This window comes from Cavia porcellus, unplaced genomic scaffold (assembly GCF_034190915.1).
Source record: "Cavia porcellus strain 051 isolate PalLab524CR breed Dunkin Hartley unplaced genomic scaffold, mCavPor4.1 scaffold_10, whole genome shotgun sequence".
Taxonomy (NCBI): Eukaryota; Metazoa; Chordata; class Mammalia; order Rodentia; family Caviidae; genus Cavia; species Cavia porcellus.
The window spans coordinates 35,236,699-35,260,810 of NW_026947493.1; the positions used below are offsets into that span (position 1 = coordinate 35,236,699).

Consider the following 24,112-nt stretch of genomic DNA (forward strand, 5'->3'; position numbering starts at 1 on the left):
CTGACCCACTTACCTGTGACTCAGTACCAAGGGTCAAAGTCACACCAGAAGCTTTGGCACTGGGATAAGAGTAGCCTCACTGCCTTCCTCGGCACCCACCACATAGTCTGATCTGCTTTCTAGAGGGACCTTATCTCTTACAGGCCTTCTAACAACTCCATAGGGCAGATATAAGCAGGCAAATTGTGTGCAATATTAATGTCTGAGACTCTTGAAAACTTTCAAGAGTTCTAAGATACTGACAGTGAAATAGTAAACCAAGCACTACCCACCTTTTCAGAACTGGGCATTGAACCCAGTTTCACAGTCAGCTGCTTCCCTAGCCTGGCCTGGCCTTGCTGTGCCTTGCCTTTCCTCTTTTGAGACATGGTTTCACTAAGTTGCTCAGACTGGGCTCACGCTTGCTATCCTGCTGCAGCCTCCTGAGCTTCTGAGGTTACAGGCTTGTATGACCACGTCTGCCTCAGCACAGGGCCCTCTGAGTGCAGGGCTGTGTAATGAGGCAGCTTGCACACCCAGAAGGCAAGCCATGGGTTTAAATCCATGTAAGTACACCACCTTCATAAATGGAAATACTAAGGCAGAAAGATTACGAACTTCCCCTAAGTCTCCGTTCAGAACTGATTCTGAGGCCCCCAGTCTGAACCCAGAGATAGTTTTCTAGCTTTCACCCTTCCAACTTCCCTGTACAAGCCTGTGTGGGAGACTCCCCAAGCTGTACTGCAAGGTGACACCCAGCTGAGGAAGCTGTTGACTCAGCAGGGTTTCATCTGCATGAACAGAATCTCTGAGGTAGGAGGCCAGCAAAGATAAGATTGCCCAGATTTCTTTTGGTTGAGGTTGTCCCATCCTTAAGCCAAACCCATGTCGTCAGGGTTCACCTGTTTTCCTCACATGACACCATGTTCCTGGTCAGTAGTTTATAATTCAATCAGAGAGCATCAAATATTTCTCCATTCTTATGGCTGACATGGAGTGGGCTCTCTGACTCGTGGCTTTTTCTTCTGGTTGTTTTCCTTTCTCATTCGTGTTCATGACTAGTGGAAGTATGGTATTCATTTTGCTCAAAATTCACTAGGTTATGGGCTATGACATTCTCCCTCTTGGAACTACTAAGAAAACTGTTGTTTCAAAATCGTTTTGTCGCAACTATTTATTCCCCCTTTGTTTTCTCCTTATCTATAAGAATGCAAGTTCAGTGTTGTCAGATATCCAGGAAAAAATGGAAAACAGTGTATAGCAGGTCATAGGAAGGTGTCCAGCATTCCTGGTGGGACCTCTGCAACACTCTGGTCTTGAAATAGGACCAAATTTGAAACTGTGTGACTTGGGACAGATTCCTTGACCTCTCTGGGCCTAAGTTATTTCACTAAAATAGCGACCTTGGTGAATTTTTCTGAGAGTTAGCTAAATAAGATATGTGAAAATTCTTTCATAACTGGAAAACTGTATAAAGAAGGGGAAAGGTTATCCTTGAGTGAGAGTTCCAAATGTCTAAGATCTTTCTGTTCATGTCTTTCCTGCTTTGTTTTGTCACTAATGGCTCCCAAAAGGTGATACTGCACCACAGTTATCTTGGTTGACCTGTGTATGAGCCTGGACTTGGCTCTGAATTAACTTTTCCGGGAGAGGGGGACGGTTCAATTGAAACACACCTAACCTCTAGCTTTGCACCAAGACATGCACATGAAATTGGCCTGGGAAATAACCGAGGCACTGGGGCTCTTTATAGGCAATCATATGATTCTTATGTGCAGTCAGGGTCAAGGATTATGAAGTTTAAAGCTCCTGAGTTCCAAGCTAGCTGTTGGCTGCTTAGAAGCCACATTATTTTTTGACAACTTGAAGTCACTACAGTTTTTTCTGTAGCAAAATTGGACTAAGAAAATATTCATCTACTGGCAAATAATGGTTAAATAGGTAACTGAAGTGTTCAAAGCTTGAGGGTCCACACATGTCTGTCCTCCAGAGCGCAGAGGCTGAGCCTCCTGTCTGCTCATCTTTTCTTGGGACTCTGGAGAATCCACAGCAAGCTGGCACTGTGGATCAGAGCACAAAATTGTGCTATGATCTAGAACTTCCACCCCTTCTGTTTTCTCCACTTGCAGACTTTCAAGCAAACAAGCAAAAAGGTCTGGGCAGACTTTTTCCTAGACAGAAGAACCCCCAGCCTGGCTTTATGGAGTCTACTTCTTAGCTTATCTTCCATTATCTGCATCCATCCCTTAGGGAGTGATGGTGGGGGACCCACCGTTTATTCTTGATGGCTGCTCTTTCTCTGGCACCACCAATACTAGAACAAAACACAAAGCATATGAACATCAAGAACAAAATCCAGTTTCTTTCAGGAAGGGCAAAACACTTCAGAGATTCCTGGGCAAACAGTGAGCCTTTGCCTCTTCCCACTTTGTCTCTTCCTTTCTTCCTGAGAGTGATAGCTCACCAGAATGCCACGCAGTAGGAACCTTGCTTAGGTGAGAGGTGCGGATTGTTAGATAAGGCGGACAAGTAAGACTTTCAGGATGTGTGGGCCAGGGACCACTGGAATGAATTCAATACAAGCCCCAAGAAAAGATCAGCAGCCTACAAAAAAACAGATAAATAAATCTTCACTGAAGGATGAAAGAGGGCTGCTACTTTTATCAAATGCCACGAACTTGTGATTTGCCCCGAGGTTTTACTTTTACCAAATGTTCATGTGGTTTCTGGGAAAGGCCAGATGGTCTTCCTTTCTATATCTTTTGATATATTTGGTTCTTTGTATATCTAATTATGTTTGAAGGCAGCAAGGCCAGTTGAACACACCTGGCCTTTGAATTGTAGGGAAATAGACTGCTCGATAATAATTTGCTTTTGCTTTTTGTTTTGGAGATACCAACAGTGCCTGTCTCTCTTGGACATTCTCTGTCTCTGTCTCTCTCTGTGTCTGTCTCTGTCTCTCTCTCTGTGTTTCATTGCGTATGTCCATATGTGTTTTGGGTGGTTTTGATTTTGCTTGGGTTTTGTTGTTGTGCTTACTGCAACATGCTTGGACTTTTTTCACCCAAGTCCATTCGTATTTTTCCTATAGCACCTGGTCTATGTTTTGGTCCTTCCACCGGCACGTTCATTAACATGATGGAGTTGTGTAGACTCCACTGTGGTGGACCATTCTGCTAAATCGCCTTTCTTAATAGTGACACATCCAGGTTGAACCAAGACCTAGACTATTCCTACCCGAGAAGGGCGAGGATGCAGTGGGGCAGGTGGCCCTCCCAACTTTGGAACACAGACTCCACTTCAGCAGGTGGCCTGCCCTGTTGTCCAAAGCATGTGGAAGCAGACATCTGTTGTTTGGATGGCTACTCTCTTCATGCTGCTGTCCCAATGAAGCCTGCGGTACTGAACATCATGGCTCGCTGGCTTCCCATCAACCTGGCCATTTCTGCCCAGTACACTTTGGCAGAGGTGGCGTTGATCAGGGAGGCAATGCAGCTCAGATAAGTATGCTGTAGGAACGCGCTTTCTGGAATGCAGAGCATGGAGATTTCAGTGGGCCTGGACTGCTCTGTGAAATTCTAAAGCTACGACCTGAGAACCCTGATTACAGCGCTCATCTTTGCCCTAATGGCAGTCCATCTTATTTCTTAAAAATTAACAGAGGCAAGGCACTATTCCAAGCAGTTAGTGTACATTGCCTTAATTACCCCTGTGGAAATGGAGGAAGTAACTACTATCATTATTTCCACTTAACAAGGACCAAAGGGATAGCTCCAAGCACTTCAATAATTTTTCAAGTCTACCTACAAAGATGAGTCAGGGAGATGGAACTTGAATTCATGTCTCTCAGATTCCAGAGTGCATCCACCAAATCACCGCTGTTCTTTTTCCATAGTTAGAGCAGACTAAAATATTTTCTAGAAAGATAATTTTACACATTCATGTTTGTTCTTCTCAAGATATAGTCAAAGAAAGTCTTAAAGTCAATCTTGGTAACCAATGGATCAGTTAGCAATTGGTTCTATTGTAAATAATAGAAAAAGCCTAAATCACAAGAGGTTAAAAGACATAGGAGTCTTTTTCTTATGTGAAGGAAGTTTTCAAATACTAATTTGGGAAGCTCATATTTCATCAAAGACCCAGGACCACACTTTTTGTCTTAACTTTCTGCAGGTTGGCTTTTAAATGCAAGGTTCCTTCGTGGTCCTGTGTGGCTGCCACCTGCAGCTATCATAGACAATTCTGACCAGGAGTGGGATTCAAGGAGATCTACAGTCTCTAAAAGGCTAAATATTTTTTCTACTAAAAATTGTTTTAATAAATGTATAAATTTGCAGCCTTTCATAATACAAAACACTTCTGCTTAATCAAATTGGTTTATCTCATTACAGAGGATCTTGGGAAATGTACACATTGAAAAGCCAGAGTTCTACCTCCCTACAGAGAGAATAGATACTGGGAGACGACCCTTAATCTCTGTCTTACCCAAGTGTGTCCCAGTTTATTTCGAAGCATACAAGTCCTCTGACTTCCTGTGGTATCCACTCCAGAAATCCTCAAGAGATGGGATGTATTCACAACTGCTAGTCTCTCCCCTGCCCTGCAAGCCTAAGGCAGCCCTACACAATGGTCATCACCACTGTCTAACTCACTTGATTGCGTGCCTGCCTGACCCACAACAAGGGAAGCAGGTGTGCTCAGCATTACTCATGTTTCCCTGCTACTGACAGTGACGCCAGTCCTCCACACGTACTGGCATTGACAGACCCTCGGTGATGTGTTTGTGTGGTGCTAAGCACAGTGCAAGCAGCGTTTTGATGCAGTTGTTACAAAGTATACATGTGACTTCATAGACACATAGAGTCTGAGAACGCACCACAGTGCCCAAGCTTATAGTCTCAAATGGGTCTTCCATTAACTTATTCCTAAAGCGGAATTCAGCTCTTTCCTTCTATTGCCTACTCAAAGACACAAAGGAAATTTTATATTTCCTATGTAGGATACTTTGTGATTCCATTTTCCCCTCAGCTTAACAAACAAACAAAGCTAATTTCCATGGAATGCCCAGGTGAGTGGGCAGACAGGTGAGCAGCTAGGTATGCTTACCAGAAACCCTGACTTGGGTCCACATCAAATCAGATGTGGCTTGGAAAGCACTGCCCCCCTCCGAGTGGAGACAGGGTCTGCTGAGAAGCTGGGAGCTCACTGAGCTCTCAGAACCACGTTTTTTTCAGAGAACTTTTTTGGCTCTGGGGCACTCATGCTTGTGACATCTCATCTGCTCTCCAGGATGATAGGAAGCTGTTTGTCACTGATGTTTGCAGATGTCATCTACTATTTAATGCATCAAGAAGCACCTTTAAGTATGACCAGGCTGGGGAACATTCCTAGTGCAATGAGTCCTGTTGCTTGCAGGGCATTTACAGTCACATAGGGAAGGTGAGAAACCAATCACAGAGAAATGCAAGTGGGATGCTTTGCTCACATTACCATTCCTTGAGGGACTTAAAAAATAACTTGTACTGGGTCTTAAATCCAGACCGGTGAAATCTTGGAAAGAAGAGGTGATGCTCAGGAATCAGAATATACAAAAAAATTCTTTTGAAGTTCTCCAGGTAATTCTAGAGGATGGACAGGATTGACAATCATTGTGTTAAGCAAACGCCAATTTGTATGTTCACAGATGTACTTAGGAATTGAGACTAAGTTTACATCCTATTTTACAGACCTTCATGAGATCCTTAAGGGGCAAGATACCTTTGGAAATCAGTGTTTGAAAAGCAGTTGCGATGTGCAGCTTTAAAGGGCTGGGACTGCAGTGGTAAAGCGCATGCCTAGCGTACTCCCGGCCCTGAGTTGGATCTGCACAACAAACATTAACAATTGAAAGTATAACAGACCTGGACCTTTAACTCACCTGCCATGCTTACTAGTGTGGTAGAGCCCTTGGGCCACGACTGCATCTTTCAAAGCCTAAATGATTTATCCTGTTAAATGTATCCGTGTCACTGATCTCAGAGATAATGCCAACATTTCTAGCAGAAAATAGCTATTTCTTATTAGTATCACCCTTATTGCCTGAGATGTGGATGAGATCATTGTCCACATTACTATTATCCTTAGCATTGACAGCAAAAGGTGTTGATCTGGCACTGCTCTTGGTTGATCTGTACGAAATGAGTGAAGCCCATAGTTCTCGTTTGGTTTCTGCCGCAGACCTTGCATGCTGGGCTCCAGAGCAGCACAGCACCACCTGCTAAAGATGGGTGCTCATTATTTAAATTGGTTTTTAGTGATTTCTGATGAACAGATTCAAAGGCAGGGAGGCTGGGGGATGAAAACGTACGTGTGTGAGAGGAGTCGTGCTGTGCTGATCTATAGGCACTGTGCTACGTCAGGGAGCAGTTGATGTGGAATGAGGGCTCCTATGAGCAGGAGGAGAGCTGATGCACGCAGGAAGGAAGGGCTCTTCTGTTCACAGCCACCCAACAGCTGAGCTGTCCACAGGCTTGGCTTTCTGAGATGTAAGTATGAGTTAGGACTTCCCATGGCGACACTCCCTTTGTTCAGAATTTCCTATATTCCTGCTCTGTGCCCTTGCACTTGCAAGTTAAAGCTGCCCCCAGAGAACATATTTTATAGCTCAACAAAGAATGCATATTTCTAAATGCAACCTTAGTGAGTCATTTCGCTTCTCAGAATTCAGAGTTGCTTAATTATGTCCCAAGATGAGTCTTTATGTCAAATGCTTCCCTTTGTTCTGCTTCTGGAAGTGTGTTTGCAAATATTAACTTAAGATTGCTTTTAGGCTAATCGTGTAGCCAGTGAGCTTATTTAGGAGTTATTAAAGGTAAATTATCTGGCCTCCTGGCAAATAGTAGGTGTTTATTAAATGTTGATTACTATCAACCACCCTGTGTAGCCAGTGTAAATGAACTGATCATACAACTTTAAAATTCAATCTGATAATTCTTAGGGAAACAAATCTTTTTTTTTTTTTTTTTTGGTTGTGAGTTTTGTCTAATTTGAAAATAATGGTATCAGCAAAATAAGTCTGCACAAGTCTCACTACCGCGGGCCTGACACTGGAGGTTTTACCCAGCCCAGGGCCAGGGGCTCTCTCTCAAAATGACATAGATCCACCTGGGGAGCACAGCGATGCTGATAGTCTTGGACTACAGGCCTGACCACTGCTGTAGAGGTCTGGTGGTGGTGTCCTGGGGATTAAGGCACTTAATCTGTAACAGAATAAATTCTGCTGCTAAGCCTCAGGCTGAGCACAATTCTCAGGGCTTATTTTAGAGCCAAATGAAAGCAGGTAATTATCATGTTCCTTAACTGTAATCAGCTGAGCAGGATACAGGTAGCCAAAGAATGGTGTTATTTAAAACAGTAACAGAATCACTTCAAAAAGGGTAATAATCCAGAAGACTGTCTTTCTGCACCATCTGTCTACTTGTGGAAAAGACAGGGAAGCCTTGCTGTGTAACCTTCTCAGTGGCAATAGCATCAGAAAATCTCCTCTGAAAAAAAAGAAAAAGAGGCTCCGAGCTATGTACTACTCCCAAGGAATTTAATTTGGCCCCAGCAGGTAGGCTTACACTTTGGAAAAGATCCAGGGCGATTCTTTAGGTTCTTGCCATCTGGGTGGTTACCATGACAAGGTAACTAGCCGATCTTGTGAGCTGATCTCGTGGTCTATCCTGGCCAGGAGACTCCTAGATGTTTCCTTGGCTTGAGACCCAAGCTGACTGGATGTTGGTTATTATGAGACCTTACCTGAGCAGCATTTCTTGTGAAATTCCAGTAAGACCCTGGAATGGGGCACAAGTCTGAATTCTAAGCATTTCTAAGACTCTTTCTGACCCTGTTTCCAAACAAAAACTGAACTGGGATGAATTCCACTCCCCCACCACCACACCTTAGTAACTGTGGTTGCTAGGATTAACTGGGTAAACTTGGGCACATTATTTAGATGGCTAAGATTTGGTTTACCCCTCTGGAAAATGAGGATTAGAAAATATCTTGTAAGAATGTGCTGAGAAGAATGCATTGCTTACAGTTGTTATGTAGAGCTCAATAGACCTCAGCTGTAATTGTTGCAGTTTTTGGCTGGAAGCCCAGGGATGGAAGTTCTGTGGCATCACCTAAAACCCTTCACAGCTTCTGAATGTGCCTTGTACTGCAGTAACAAGCATGAATTTCACTCTACATTTCATGTGCCCATGAGCTAAGAAGACGAGAGCTGTCCATCTTCCAGCCAGCTGGCTAAAACCTGGATTAGTTCCCATTGCATTAAACACCATGTCATTAATTAATAGCAGTAATGAAAACTATACTAATGGTAGTAACAGCAGCTGCAGCCTTGTCTCCTGTTAAATACCAGGCACCGTGCTAACTACAGTGTACAAATGACTTCCCTTAATCCTCAGGACCCCATCATGAGACCCTGAGACCATGGTACCTCACGATACTATCTAGGGTGGCTATGATTCTGAGCGTTTCACAAATAGGTAACCTTGAGCCCAGGTGTTAAGTTTGAAGCTTTTAACCACCGCTGTGTCACAGTGCTATCCTTTGGACCAATGGAAATAGTGCAGGCTTTAAGAGCCTAAACTCTTAACAAGGCAAAATCAGGCTTTCTAGCATAAGCATCTTGATAAAACAAGAACACTTGATGGCATATTTCTGTGTACTTCCATATATCTGGTTATTTAGATCTCCAATCATCTCTGTGAGCCATTTGACAAGTGAGAAAATGAAATCTCAAGAAAAAAAAAATGCCAGCTGAGCTTGTACCCTGTGTATGTATCAGACTGGCTTTGTAAAGTTGAGAGCCTCCCACATCCTTATCTGTGACCTCCAAGCACAGGTTAATCTTCTTGGCCTCATGTTTCTGTCAGTGAACACTGGCACAGGTATATGTGTAGCAACAGTAAAAAGAGGATAAGTCACTACCAATTCCACAAAAGCCTAGACTGTTTTATCAGAACACATGGAGAAGTGTTCTACACAGGGATGAACACCGTGACAGTGTGGCCAGGCAAGATCCCTTAAAGTTGTGTGCTGTGTCTGCAGTTGCCTATCTGGACAACTAGAGTAGTGTCACAGTTGTGTCACTGGTGAACATTTCTATGACAAGTTTGTGTCTGGGTGTCCCCATGTCTAATTTCTCTTCAGTTTGTCGTTTTTACTTCTGTTAACATAAGCAAAACTTCTTGCTTTTTTCAGCATCAGGAAAAAAGCAAGGGGTCAAGAAAGAAATATTTTGATGAAGGAGTGGCTTTGGGGATTGGATAGGGCATTGTGTGACCACTGGGGTTGGACTTCGCTGCCCAAGGAATGTGGTGTCCTGCCGGATTAGGAGCTGCTTCCACTTGGTCAAAGGTGGCACCCATAGGTGATCTGTGTTTAACCTGTGCCTCTAATTTTCCAGACAGAAACACCTCCTCATCACATTTTGCAGTCAGCCTCTTTGGTCTCAGTCACCATTTATTCAGGATGTGTGCAGTGAGACACTCATTCATGCATTCATTCGGGCTTTGAAAACTGAATCCCTTTACCATAGAGTAATAGGCTGCTTTTTAGGTGTCCTTGCTATAGGCTGATAGAGTTGTATGAGACAGCTGAAAGGTAGAGGTGGGCAGGTGGGGTGGAGGTCTCCTTTTGCTGCAACTTCTGAATATAGAATGAAGCGATTTCTGTTCCATATAAATGTAACATGCATCCCCAAACTCCCGTGGTCATATTACTTTGTAAAGAAGTCAATAGAGAATTAAAATATCTCAGTTATAAAACAAAACATCTTTGCAGTTGAATAAAGACCACAGTTGGGATGAGAGCTAGAGTTTTATCAACAATAGATTAAAAATCCACTGTATCCTCATAAACTGCACTGTTTTAGAAATAACCAGTCCCCTCTTGTGGTGTTGGTAGTGGGCAGGCTAGGGACACGGATGGAGACTGTAGGCATACCTTAGTAATCTACAGCTTTGTGACTCATTTAATTTGATGCTCATATTTTGATGCAACAGTTTTGTTCTAGTATCCATCACTTGTTTAGTACTAGACATACAAGCTAGAACTTGCTACCCTTTGCAGCCAAAACAATTTGACACCCACTGTACCTTTCAGGACCAGTGAAGAGTGGGTACCAAGGTATCACCCTATATGCAGTGGGCTAGTTGGTTCCCTACAAACTGTCAAAATGCAGGGATTTTTATTTCAAGCTTATTTCCTACTGCTTGAGAAAAACGGATGTTCTTGCTTTTTTTTTTTTTTTTTTTTTTTCTTAAAAACCCAAATTGGCCTTTCTAAGACCTCATCAGTCATGATTCTGTTCAAGAGCCCAAATCCAATTCACATCAGTGTGTTCCCTTTGCAGCATCTTGATCCACGGGAGCCATCCTTGTTTTAGACCACCTCAAGTAAGGAGGCTTCTTCTTCCCTCTGTTCTTCCCACTGCCTTTGCTCTCCGTGTTCCTCAGCTCCACTGGATGACATGACTGTCTCCAGCACTGGACTTTGCCTCAGTCCCTACCTGTCATACTCCGGGTCAGGCTCACTCTGTGCTCCTGACATTGTGCTGGCTCAGCCTGCTAAGGTACAGCGGCCGTAGTCCCTACGTTTTCTCACTTAGCTAAGTTTCTGTCCATTCTCTCCCACAGAATCACCCTTTATGACTACCAAGCCATGTGCAGAGCCAACAAGGAGAGCAGCGACAGCGCCCACGGGCTCCTGGACGTGAGTAAGATGGGCTTGTTCAGAACACAGCTTCACATTTCTGTCTGTATCTGGGGACCATGTCTCCCTCCCTTGGGTACCGAGTTTATCTGTTTGCAAAACTGTTAGTGCTTAGAAGTATTTCCTGACTTCACTTATTAAGGAAGGCTACTTCTGTTTAAGCCTGAACTTGGTGACTCTATGAATGTCAAAGAGGTCCAAGTCTTTGATGGATTGGTGCAGTAGCCCCCTTTTGATGGATGGCAAGACAGAGAATTTTTGTCAATTTTCTTCCTGTTAGATAAAAGAGGATTCAGTTTATTTTGATAGAAATCTTCTTCTTGTCTTAGAATTCTGAGGTGCCCTTCATCAATGGGCACATTCCTGTCTCCACGGTGGGTACCCTTCCTGATCGAGCTGCTGCGGAGTTGAGGGTGGGCTTCCCTGGAGCTGGTTCCATTGGTGATGTCACAGCTGAAGATCTGGCAACACGGGGTGGATGCAGAAGCTGCTTTCAGACTGCCAGATGCAACTGTTATAACTGGCTCTCAGTTCAAAGTGTGATGTAACAACTGGTGATGTCTGAGTGGGCAAAGTGGCCTGGAATCCCAGCTCCTTGGGAGAAAGAAAACAGCAAAAGAACTGAGTTAGAGGCCAGCCTGGGCGACAGAGGGAGACCCTGGGGTTTTGTTTTTGTTATTGTTTTGGTTTTGGTTTTGGTTTTTTGGTGCTAGGGATCAAACTCATGACGTTGTGTTTACCAGGCAAGTGCTTCGAGCTGCTGAGTTAAATCCCTGGCCCAACATCCTATCTTTAAAGTAAAATAAAAAATTTTTTAAAATATATAATGTATGTTTAGTCACCAGTTACCTAAAACACAGGCACAAATAATCATAAAACATACATGTACCTCTTTAAGGTCCACATATGTGTGTAAATATAACCTTTTCAATGGTATGATTTATGAAATACTAAAAAAACCCTAAAATAAACCTGATTCAAAATACAAGATTTAAAAGCAATTTCAGCCATGTGTGTGTGTCTTACAAAGAGAATTATTAAAAAGCTGAATATTTAGCTTGCTTCTCCTATATTGAGGCAACAAGAAATGATTCATAGCTAGTAATTTTCAGAGCGGCAACTAAGAGTTGGACCTTTTGAAAACTACTGATAAGACAATACAGTATCTTTCCAAATTCAGCTTCCCTAACTGAAAACAAATATTTCCAGGTTCATTCCCAATACATGTGAGGTGTTTTTTTGTTGTTGTTGTTTTCTTTTTTTCTTTTTTTTTTTTTTTTTCTTTTTGGTACCAGAAATTGAACTCAGGAATTGGTGCTTGCCAGACAGACGCTGATGCTAAGCTATATCCCCAACCCTACAAGATATATTTTCATCATTAGGCTTACAAACTCAATAGCTTCATTCTTTTGAGCAATAGTGTGCATTTAAATATTTTAATCCCATATTTACATAATCCTTTTGTTTGCTCACACACTAAGCCAGCATCTAGCAGGGAAGCCTGAGCGCCTCTCCTGCTAGTCTGGAGGCCAGCTGCCCCCTGCCAAACCCTCTTATTCTTCCATTTACCCTATTCCTTCTGCCCCACGTTACCCATCTCAGCAGTTCCAAAGACACAGAGTTGTCCCACAGTCTAACCACTTTTTGAAAGACGATTTTTTTTTCAGGTCATAAAATGTAACGCAAAAACCCTGGGGGACTGTAGGACTGGATTTGGTTTGAGAAAATTGTTAAGGTTCACATCCTTATCTGACCCTCATTATGGAAGCTCAGAGCCCTCTCATTCAGGGGACGGATGTTGAAGCACTCAGTTAAATCAGAGCAAGAGATAGAGAGCATGTGAAATCTGGGTGGGCTGGAAATAACCCCAGTCGATCTTTCTGTTTTGTTTTTGTTGTTCTGCTCATTTACTTTCTGGCCTGAAGTAGGGAAGTTTCAAGAATGCTTAGGAGAATATAAATGCATTATTGTTTTATTTAAAACTGGATAATTCCACCTTTCCCAGTTCCAGTTTCTACAATTAAAATACTTAGAAAGTAGAAGTAAGCAGGTCTCGCCTCAGATTCGGCATGGGTTTCAACTCTGAGATGAAGGTGACTGTGGGAGGTTCTGAGATTTTTCTGGACCGATGTCTGGATCCCAGGATTCACCAGTGTCATTGCCTGTCTCTTAAGTCTGACCCCCACTTGCGTATCTGGCATACCTAGGTACAAAGAGCCAACTGAGGGGGAAACTTGGTACTTTCCAGAATTCAGGAAATTGAATTATCCATATAGGAAATATCATAAAATAAACAATTCAACTGCTTTTTCTAATTAAGATATTCTGAAATAAAGATTAGGCTTTTAGTGCCTTCTCTTTTAAACTAAAGGGGATTTTCTGCAAGGATAGAATCTCCTGTTTATATGGTTTATCATGTTTTCAAGTCCAAATATGTAAGTGTGAGAAAAGGCAGCTTAAATCCTCCATAATTCAAGGAACGAATTAAAATCAAGTTATGCAATTTGTGCTTATTTCAGTGGGTGACATACAGTTATGGAGAACAAGGAATCACCTTTCCAAAAGAGAGCTCTGTGAATTACCATTTGAAATTAGTTATATGATTCCAGCCCCTCACATTAGGCTGCGAAATATTAGCCCACAGAGACTAAAGGTTTAAGCATCGTTTGCTGAATTTCCCTTTTCCTCCCAGTGATAACCCTTGTATTAGATCATATTTATTTTACTTGTAAATCATGTCTTACTACAGGGAGTTCAAAGTTTTAAACTGTTAGTTTTGGGATATGATATCCCACCATTTTCTTCCCTTAGCTAGAGTGTCACTGCTTTCTAACATGATATCAATCTTTCTAGAAGAATAACACTGTATTTCTGGAAAGACTTAAGTTAAACTACAAACTCTGTGTATGTGATACATTGTTTTTAATGGACCGAATTCTTCCCTTCAGCCTTATAATGCTTTCCTCTCCGCTGTGAAATGGATAATGACAGAGCTTGTCTTGTAAGTACAACCCATTACATTTTTGAGGAAACGTATTGTTGTTTTTCTATTTTTCTATTAAGAAGTAAATTGGGAGATTGTGCTTCCTGCTTTCAATAACCATTAGATTTACAATACTTGGAGATGCTCTTATTGAATATCTCAGAATACTGAGCATTAAGACCAGAAAGCTATCTTTCATTAAGTTATTTGTGATTACACCCTATGCTCTTATGTCATTGTTTATTTAACAGGCTAACAGCTTGCAATACACAAACCAAATTTATTTATTGTAGTTACTGTTAAATTTAACATGGGTGTCTGGCTGTTTTTAATGCAGCCTGGGTGGGCCATGGTCAGAACACAATGCCGTAGCTGGCCACTGCTGCTTGGATTGTCTTAACAGGTACACAGCCGAGGCTCAGACAGACATCAGCCAGGGCTGGGGGCTTTTCTCAGGTGTAAGTTCATTATTTACCCTGTCCAATCACGGTTCTCTTTGGAGGATGTTGGATGTTTCTGTGACTTAATTCAAATTTGAAATGGCATGAAGCTGAGAAGGTTGACTTCCAGACTACAAACGCATTACAGAAACACATGGATTCTATGGCCTCATGAAAGACACGGATTCTATGGCCAAAGATGTCGACCAGTTATATCACTGTCTCTCTTATTCTTACTTTGCCCTGCCAGGGCTCCAGTTCTATGGACTGAAGGCAGATTCCCTCCCATTCCATAAATAGACATTAGCCCCCAACATCATTTTTAAAATAAAGCCTATATGAACAGTTTTTATAAAAAGGGGAAAGTCTCCACTAGGTGACAGCAGGATTTTAACTGACAGGGAGCTGCTGTCTGTGGGGTCCAGGAAGCTGAAAAATAAATGACTTGATTTTGACCCATCTCCATTTATTTGGAAGCTGATACTCTTTTTGCATCCTTTACTAGAATTTAGAAATTTTACTTTTCTAAAATCAAATTGTGACATAAGGTCATAAAAATGTACTTGTGTCTTCCCCCATACATATACAAGGGTTAAACAAATTTGAATTGCAGTAAGAGTTTTGAAAGTGTTCTTTATTACTACAGAGATAGTCTTGGTAGAGAAGAGTATTCTGTTTATATCTGAGCAAGGCAGGAGAGGCCTTTAAAAATTGGTTGCTTATTATAGAATCAAACTAGATGATTAAGAGTGAACACCAAGCTAGTCACTAGAAGACTATTTCTGCCCAAGCAGCAGGATATCTCTTAACCAGCAGTCTTTGAGTCTGTGTAACCCGATTCAGGGTCGGGCTGGTGCACTCAGAAAAATAGCCATTCATAAGAAGGATAAAGCCTTAGAATGCAGTGGGAACCCATTCCACCATGCTGATGTGTCCAAAGTGTGATGTTATTCTTTTAAATAAGGTGAGCAGACTATCACTGTTCAAGCCAGGGAGTGAATGACCAAGTAACACTGGACTTTCCCACCATCTATAGGTTCCTGGTGGAATTTAACCTCTGCAGTTGGTGGCAGTCTGATGTGACAGCTGCAGGTAAGTGGCCACTGGTTCCTATGTCCTAGTCGGGGATAAACCCTAGCTTCACTGGCTACTTTTCATCAGGGCTGTGTTGAGCTGCATGAAACTCCCCAGGGCACAGTGATGATTTTTCAGGTCTGGCAGCAAAAGCCACTCTGCTAAACCAGTCTGTCCAAGCTGATGCAAAACTCCACAGGTTCCGTTCCACCCTGGTGAATATGTGCTTTGAACTACTGTGCTAACTGGTATTTTGAGGCCACGCATTGCACTGGAAAATTCTTCAGAATATTTATGGGCAATGCAAAAATCTAAGGGAGACAGGTGTATTACCTGTGTCTCAGCCTGGATGCACGGATGACAACCCTATTTTTACTTCTACAGCTAACCCTCATAAAACATAAATATGATCTTATTATGTCTCCTCAAAAGCCGTCAGTGATGTGAGCAGTGACTAGCAGAGACTCCTGGAGGCCTGATTTTAGAGTTAAGTCAGTAGGGGTTTGAGTCTGTCCTGGCAGCTAGCCTTAGACCAATTAGCTGTGTTTCCCCCAGTAAGCACAATAGGAAAAGCAATGTTTACCTCCCAGAGGGTGTGTGTGTGTGCAGTGATGAGGTAAAACATGTTATATACTGACCACAATCACGAGAATGTAAAATGGTAGCTGTAATTAGTCCCCATACAGTGGTGGACACGGGGCTGACCTGACCGTAATGGCGATTGTCTAGGAAACCTGTGCTCTGCAGACACGCCACCTGCCCTGCTGCTGCTGTTCCTCACATACTCTGTTCTGTGTTTCCTTCAGGCATCCACTCATCTTTCTTTTTGACCTGAGGTTCTAGAGCAGTTGTGGCAAACTTACGGCAAGCATGTTATTTGTTTTCCTTTTAAGACAAAAGAGAATGTGTGAGTTGTTTATTCTAAACTAAAACCTCACTCTTGAGGTTTAATTGCAGTGTTAATGCTTTGCAATGAATAAGCCAGGTTTGGGTTGCAGTTTGGGTGCTCGTTCCTAAAAGGTTCACCGTCACTCCCTGTATTAGCGTTGGTATTATTTTTAACTTTTTTTTAAAAAAAAGGTTGATTAGTAATGAATCAAAAGTTCTTCAGTTTTCTGGGCAATGTCAGTCTGGCACCGCCTTTTCTTCTTAGGACCTCTGTCTCAGGCAGAATTAACAACTCTTCTTGCATGTGCCTCAATTGACATGAGATCTTTTAACTGTTAATGTTACAGTTTGTTTTGTACTACAGTGGAATTTCTTTATAATAGATATGTCCTAACCACTGTTATTTCTTATTACATAATGAGTTTGGTACATAAAAATGTGCTTAATCTTCACCTATTCAGTAAACTAACAAGCCGGGAGTGGTAGTACACACCTATAATCCCAGCACTTAGGAGGCTGAGGCAGGAGAATCGCTGTGAGTTCCAGGCCAGCCTGATTACAAAATAAGTTCAAGGCCAGGCTGAACTGCACAGTGAAATCCTGCCTCAAAAAGACAAAATACTAATAAAAGATCCTAACAATCCTTCTTGTACTGGGCATAATGTTTGTAACTGCTTCTCTTTTCTGTGTTGGTACTGTGTCTGGAATGACAGTGAGTACCCCTAATCCCACTTTTGAAAATTTGTCCTAAGGAAGTAACAGGGATGGGAGTAAAAGTTCCTGTAATAGGATGATCAGCCATAGGGAGTTTATGATTGCAAATAATGGTGACTCTTTAAGTGTCTAGTAATAAGGGCATTTAAAAATAAATTACAGAGGCACATACATTGTTTCTGCAAACTTTTAATGAAATAAAAAATGCCCACATAATTGGGTCTGAGGACATATGCTGGTGGTCCCAGCTGCTTGGGAACCTGAGGCAAGCTTATCACTTGGGCTCAGGAGTCTGACACCAACCTGGACAACATGGTGAAAGGCCATTCTCCCCACACCCTGCCCACCATAAAAACCTTGCAACATTATATAATAAAACCCAAGATATAAAACTGTACATACACCAAAGCAGAGTCCAATGGTGGAGGAAAAAGGATTAGGAGTTTAGGGTCAGCAATGAGGCTGAAAAATGAGGAGTCAGTAGGTAGGGATTCAAATATGATGTAGGTAAGAAAGATTATCATGTTCATAAGACATTTTACCTATAGGACGAACTCACTTTTGTTTAACATTGCACATAGTTTGAAAAGAAAAGATCAGAAGGAATTTATTAAATGGTCACTTATGTTTTCTACTTTTCTTCCTTGACTAAGATTTTCACAGTTTAATTTTTTTAAAATTAAAAGAAAGGGAAGAAAATAAATCAATAGAGGCCGAGGGCGTGGGTGGCATCCTGGTTAAACAGCTGCGCTCTCTGTAGTACTAGTAACCGAGGGATGAACCTCACTGTCTCTGAATAAGGCTGTGATCACACAGAGGGGAGAGGAGCTGTGCAGCTTGGTGATTAAGTGTCCTGGCTTTGGAGCAAGGCAGTCCTATGCCGCTTGCTACCTGGGAGGTCCTGGGAAAAGTGCTTGGATCGCTCTGAGCTGGTTTTTCATTTGTTCGTAAAGATAACAATAAACATAATGTGGTTGTGCGATGTGAGTTAAACACCACACATGGCCCATGTGCAAGTCTTCCATGTATGGTGGGTGGTGGGCTTTTGACTAAAACATGCAACTATTCGTCAAAGAACACTCCGTGCTGAGGGCAGCAGGCTGGTCATGTTCAGTGGCTTGCTTTTTGACAGTGCTGACCCTACTTGAAGAAGACCTTCTTCTGCATGCCAACCTCCAGTCATATTCCCCCAATTCTCACTCTGACCTCCTTCTCTTTCCCATGGCATTCCCTGCCACATCATACATCACCCACATTCTTGTTTTGGTCCTACAGCATTGATAATTTCTTCTGAGTTTTTGTTGAATGCCTAAATCAGTGGTTTTCAACAATTTTCAACAATACTATATTGTAGTATTTGGAGATGTTTTTGTTTGTCATAACTTGCTGTGGGAACCTAGTGGATAGGGGCCTGAGATGCTACTAAATATCCTACGACCATAGACAGCCCTACAACAAAACAATATTTGATTTGAGATGTCACATGTACCACTGTTAAGGAACCTTTGTCTGAACAAGGAGGGCCAAGGGGAAAGATCTGGTCTTTTCATCTGGTCTACTGATATTTGGGGAGGCTCCCCTTCTGAAATTTTATGTTCCTACCCCTTCAGATTTAGACCAACACTGGTCAAAATTTTTCCTAAGAAAAAGAATGCGATGCTTTCATTCTCTATTTTCTGTCTTACAAAGATTTTAAGCAAGACCCTTAATGGATAACTTTGAAAAGTCATCTCACTTCATTGCCAGATTATAAGACTTTCTTCCAACCAACTGTAGAAAGACCATGTCCATATTTACATTACTGACACATGACTGCTGGAAGAGTGTGCTGCCATTTCCAGAGAGCTGGAATCCTTTTCAAATTACCTTCAGACCCCATCAGTATACCTAAGAACTAGACATTACTAAAAATTTGTCACCAAACCTCTCTGAAGCACCTATGTCATCAGATGGAAAAATACATGGACACATGGATTAGGACAGATGGACACATAGATGATAGTATATAGATACACTGATGGTAGGGGCATTCATAATGATAAAATAGAAGTGCTAGACCAAAGCCAAGAGCTGCCACTCTAGCTCAGGACTGACCAAGGGCACAGCTGCCTTTCCTTGAACCGAGGTGTCAAATTGGGTCCTGCACATGAATTACCCTGTTTAGGCTCACAGCTTTCTGCTGGGCATGAATAGTTTTTCCATTTTGTAAATGAAGCTGCATTAATTCACTCGCAGAGATACTATCTTTGGAAAATTCTATTAAAAGTAAACGTAAATGCTATAGCCAGTGTACAAAGGGAGAAATTTTAAGTACCATAATATTGACTCGCAAGACCTCTTCGTTTTAAATGTACTTTTCTCTCACTAAAGACCCAGCGCTGAGACATACATCTTTGTTTTAGCTAAAAATGGAATCCATAATTACACTGTTTATCTGCTTCATTTCCTTAATGAAGGAGACCATGGAAGCACATTTCTGCCTGATTATCACAAAGGCATAATTTTGGAGAAGTTGCACAAAGAGGACAGAACTGGCTGGCACCGGGTTATGAATGGAGGCACATCCGCAGAAACAAAAGAAGAGGAAAGCTTTTCAAATAGCAAATCTATTCATCCTCAATTGTCTGCACATAATTACTGTGAACCCGAGTTAGCTCTTCTCATCAGGAGCATTTGTTGCTAAGGGAAAATGAAAGAAATTCAGTTGTGTGGATGCTCCGTTGGATGTCTCACTAGGAGTGAGTGACAGGTCATAGTGACTTTAGCTCTACATATGTTGCACAGCTCGGGTGGGAGGCAGAGCTGCATGACTGTGAAGAGCTTTGACTCCAGGAAGTGGTGCAGGCTCACATCTGGTCTTCACTATGCATGGCAAGTGGCTTTAGGCACACCTTTTCATTTCTCTGTGCTTTAGTTGCTTCATCTGCAAAATGGGGTAATAGGAGAGCCTTGCTCACTATGCAGTGGTGAGGATTCCAGTCTGACAAATAGCCTAGCACAGCACTTACCATGTAGTAAATGCTCGGTTAACTTACTGGTCAGGTAAGTAGGGATAGTGGACTAGAGAACGGTAGCTCAGGGACAGAGCTCCTGCCTAGCATGTGTGAGCCCTGGGTTCAGTTCCTAATAACTCAAAAGAGAAGTGATGATGATGAATTATTTTCATGGGACTCGGGCAAGCTGTATCTGCTTTCTGAACTTCAGTTGTCCACTATGGCAAAAGAAGGACCTAGCCCAGGGAGCACTGTGGTCCTTACGTGCATGCATCTTTGAAGGATTGTGAGTTATGGATGCCTGGAGTTAAAACAGTGGTTGATAGATTGCTGGAAGCTTGGTTATTGGTTGCAATTCCATAAAGAGTGGTGCCTGGAAAATATGTAGGGTGTTTTCCATAGAATTACAAACAAAGAGAGGTTCATGTTACTTAGATCAAATGTAGCCATAGTTTTGTATGATAATTTGTGTTTCCCAACAGCACATCAAGCAACTGCTAGCCAATCTATAGGCACGCTGTTAATAGACTCAGCAGTTTATCACCACATCAACACAAGCACCCTACGATTGTCAAAGGAAAAAGAATTTCATCTCCAGGAAGGATCAGAGTCAGATGGGTCTTGCCATTGGGAGTGCTTGACTCATTCCATTCTAACAAGGACTACACAGATAGAATTAGGGATGGTGAAATTATCAGTCTTACTTAAATCATATGTGCACCTTCTCTCTGCCTGCCCCAAAGGCCTTTCTTGATACCTTCCATTGGCCCAGTTTCACAAAGCAGTGAGACATTCGTGAGCTGGGGCTAGACAGCTCACGTTCTAATTTTTGGTCTATGCCATGTACCTACTGGGTGAATCTGGGCAATATAGTCCTCTTGTCTTTACTCATTATTTGCAAGTAAAGATAAAAATCATTTGTACTTTGTTTACTTACCAATTTTGTCATGTTTTGCTGTTAAATAAAGTAATGCAGACAAAGCAGAATAACCCCTGGCACATAGCAATTTCTTAGTAAATTTAGCTGATAACACTGTCAGGTTTTTGTATGCCATTTGCAGGCATATTCCTTATTTGTTTATAATCCATGGTGCTTTGTACGTAATCTTTATTTCAATTTCATGGACTTGATTTTTGAAATCCCAATACTTAAATATAAAGGGAAGCTTCTTAAATTAAAGATCAGAATCACTTGCCATACAATGGTTAGAATAAGAACTGTGGAAATAAAAAAAAAATCTCACCAAGTTATAGTCAGATACTATGCAGTTGGTATTTGGCTCCTCCAAGCTTAAAAGGAGAAACTCACAAAAGGAAGAAAGAAATAGAAATTAAAGAAAGGTAGTAAAGCTGGAAGAAAGAAACAGGAAATTAAAGAAAGGTAGTAAAGCTGGGCATGGCAGCACACTCCTGTAATCCCAGCACTCAGAAGGCTGTGGCAGGAGGATCGTTGCAAGTTCGAGACCAGCCTAGGCTACAAAGTGAGCACAAGGCCAGCCTGAACTGCATTGCAAGACCCTGTCTCAAAAACACAAAACAAAACAAGAAAACAAATCCTTTAGTATCATACAAGCATACCCTCCTCAGAAAAGAGGCTTTGAAAAAGAACCGGGAGGAAAATTTGGTTCCTATCAAGTATCCCTTGGGGTTGTGACAAGGACCTAAGAGATCGAGAGCCACCTGAAAGGCAGGCAGCGTGTCGCAGGGACGCTCACATTTTTTTGTCCACTGTATTTGCTTGAAAACACCATTCTGCAGACTCATGGGTGTGTTTAGCAGGCCTCTAAGGACCCTCCAATGGGGCAGCACTACTGGGCAAAGAAGCATGGTTTTCGGAACTTGGCCCTTTGGAAAAATAGCAGCTCTGGCATCTTACAACCAGTGGGGTCAAGGAGACAGCTATCTGCTTCAATTTCCTAATCCAAAAGGAGTGTCTCAAAAAGTTCACAGCTGTGAGGGCTATTGGAAGTGCCACAGGTAGCAGAGGACACGGGGCAGTGATAGCACACTGTGCCAGAAACTTTCATTCAGGGTCAATCGCATGACCTTGGTACTGCCACCTCCATTTTGCAGATGAGGACATGTGTAAAATTGTAAAACTCACTGTTGTTAAACAGCAGAGGCAGGATCCACAACCCTTAGAATTTATGCTGTTAGCTACTAAACAATTGGCTCAGCTTTGGGGACATCAATGGTGACAGTCACTACCAACAGCAATTTGTGAAGGATCTGTGTATGCGTATGTGTGTGCCGAAGTAGGAAAGTGTGTATGTCTCACTGTTAAAAGCTGAGTGTGCTTGTCTCCATTTATCCCTCAGAACAATCCCATGACGTTACCAGAGGTGACCTCCCCTCAGTGTCCCTGAATTCATGTCTGATCAGAAAACCTGAATAACAAGTCTGCTTCCTTTTGTTCTAAATAAGAAAAATTACAGTGCATTATTCTTTAAGACTCTGGTTTCATCCAAAGAACTAAAGCTCAGTAAAAAAACCCTATACGTGAGGAACCATTATATTAGGTAGAAATGCTGAGAACATGGCTCCTGGATCAGCCAACAGGGATCTGAGCGTTAGGGAGGAGCTGTCTTGTGGGCGGTCACACTGGTGTCTGTTAGCGTCCACAGGGTCACTGGTGGGCAGCCTACAGTGCTTCTGCTATCTAACAAGGTACATGTAACTTGAGAAACTATATTTCACTCATCCCTGTGTTAAAATCCTGTTTTAGAATTGAATGTAAATATATATTTTTCTTTTTCTTTTTTCTGTATACACCAGCTATAGACTTGGTGAAGAATTTGGGTATTAGAAACTATACATTCTTTACTGGAAGAAAGTTAAAGACTAGACATCCTGTGAGGAGCTCGCATAGCACTGGCATCCCCATCTTACAGATGAGAATATTGAGGATTAGCTAAAAATAGCACAGTAGACATTTGTTCTCCAGTCAAAGAGACATTTGTTCTCTTACATCAAGGCCTTTACCCTTATCCACTGTGTTGTGGTAGCCGTCTCTGTTGTTTCAATGTCATATGGGCTTATTGGAATGCATGTGCTGTTTCTGTTGTTACTGCTGTTAATATTATCTGACGTTTTCTTAGTACTTACTGTGTCCCAAGTAGGTACCAAATATTCAACAAGTATTGTTTCATTTACATCTCACATCAGCTTCTGAGGGAAACTATGATCTCCAGTTTAGCAAAAGAGAACTGAGACATGGATTTTGGATCCTGTCCACTGGACATGACTCATCTACATAATTCAGTCAACCACCAAACCGTTACCCAGTGCCTACTGTGCGCCCTTCCACATTGCAGGGTTATTTGGTGCTTTCAAGCCAACACAGCATATTATTGGACAGGGAACTTTATAATAGTAGGATTTGGTTCATGGCTGTACTTCAAAGGTATTACGTATTTTACTATTTCATATTTCAATTTGCTTTCTATAATAAAACTGTGCAATTTCTGCGTGACCTTTGTCTCACCCTAAATAATATGGTATTGGTCGACTTATATTTTATGTATGTATTCAGATATACATATGTGTTGTTGTGAAGTTCAAGTGAGCCTGAGGTCAGAGACTGATGTTGTCCCAGAAGGAATTCTGTGATACATAAATGATAGCTGATCAAGCCAACGCAACTGCTTGAGGAATTATAACTTACAGAGTTGCTGGGCAGATGAAATCACTTGACTAATTAGAAAATAATGCTTTGTACTGCTTTTAGAAAAATCACAGAGCAGCAGAAGCCCAAGCACATTCCGAGTTGCTGTGGGCTGCCAGTATTGACCCTGTGTATTGCATCTTTAAACTTTTCTTGTCCTTCCCTCCCCCTTCCCTGCAGCCCAGAAACTGAAACAGACCTTGGAGCCTTGTGATACAGAATATCCAGCGTTCGTGTCTGAGCGCACCATCAAGGAGACCACAGGGAACATTGCTTGTGAAGACTGCTCCAAGTAAGCCAGACCTGTTTCCATTCCCGCTCCCATGCTCTACACACATGCACACACGCACACACTCCTGCAGTGTCACAGAACTTTCCCACATGGACCAATAAGCAATCAGCCTGGAAGCACATGCGCTGTTACAGTGACAGACGTAAGACATGGCTGCCCTCTTGTGTGAGAATGTATTTCTATCTGCCCAAAAGGAATATCACTTGATTTTGATAATCATTCTGAGGTTGGTGAATGTTCAAAATGTGTGACAGAACATCCTGTAATATAGATCTTTAGCTCAGTTTGTTGATGTGTGCAGAAAATCCTATTGGGTGTTTTCTCAGTTGACAGTTGGCAATT

At 42.0% G+C, this 24,112-nt stretch overlaps 1 protein-coding gene across 6 annotated transcripts in view; it reads left to right on the forward strand.

Moving 5' to 3' along the window:
- The window catches only part of Cacna2d3 (calcium voltage-gated channel auxiliary subunit alpha2delta 3), an 839,385-nt gene that overhangs the window by 748,045 nt on the left and 67,228 nt on the right, over window positions 1-24,112 (forward strand). For all 6 annotated transcript variants that reach the window (XR_010050128.1, XM_063257292.1, XM_063257291.1 and 3 more), the window contains 4 exons: window positions 10,647-10,722; window positions 13,671-13,723; window positions 15,182-15,237; window positions 23,659-23,770. Coding sequence is in view for 5 of the 6 variants with exons in the window: in XM_063257292.1 (XP_063113362.1) it covers window positions 10,647-10,722; window positions 13,671-13,723; window positions 15,182-15,237; window positions 23,659-23,770 (297 nt within the window). In the remaining variant the exon portion in view is untranslated. The remainder of the gene's footprint in view (window positions 1-10,646; window positions 10,723-13,670; window positions 13,724-15,181; window positions 15,238-23,658; window positions 23,771-24,112) is intronic.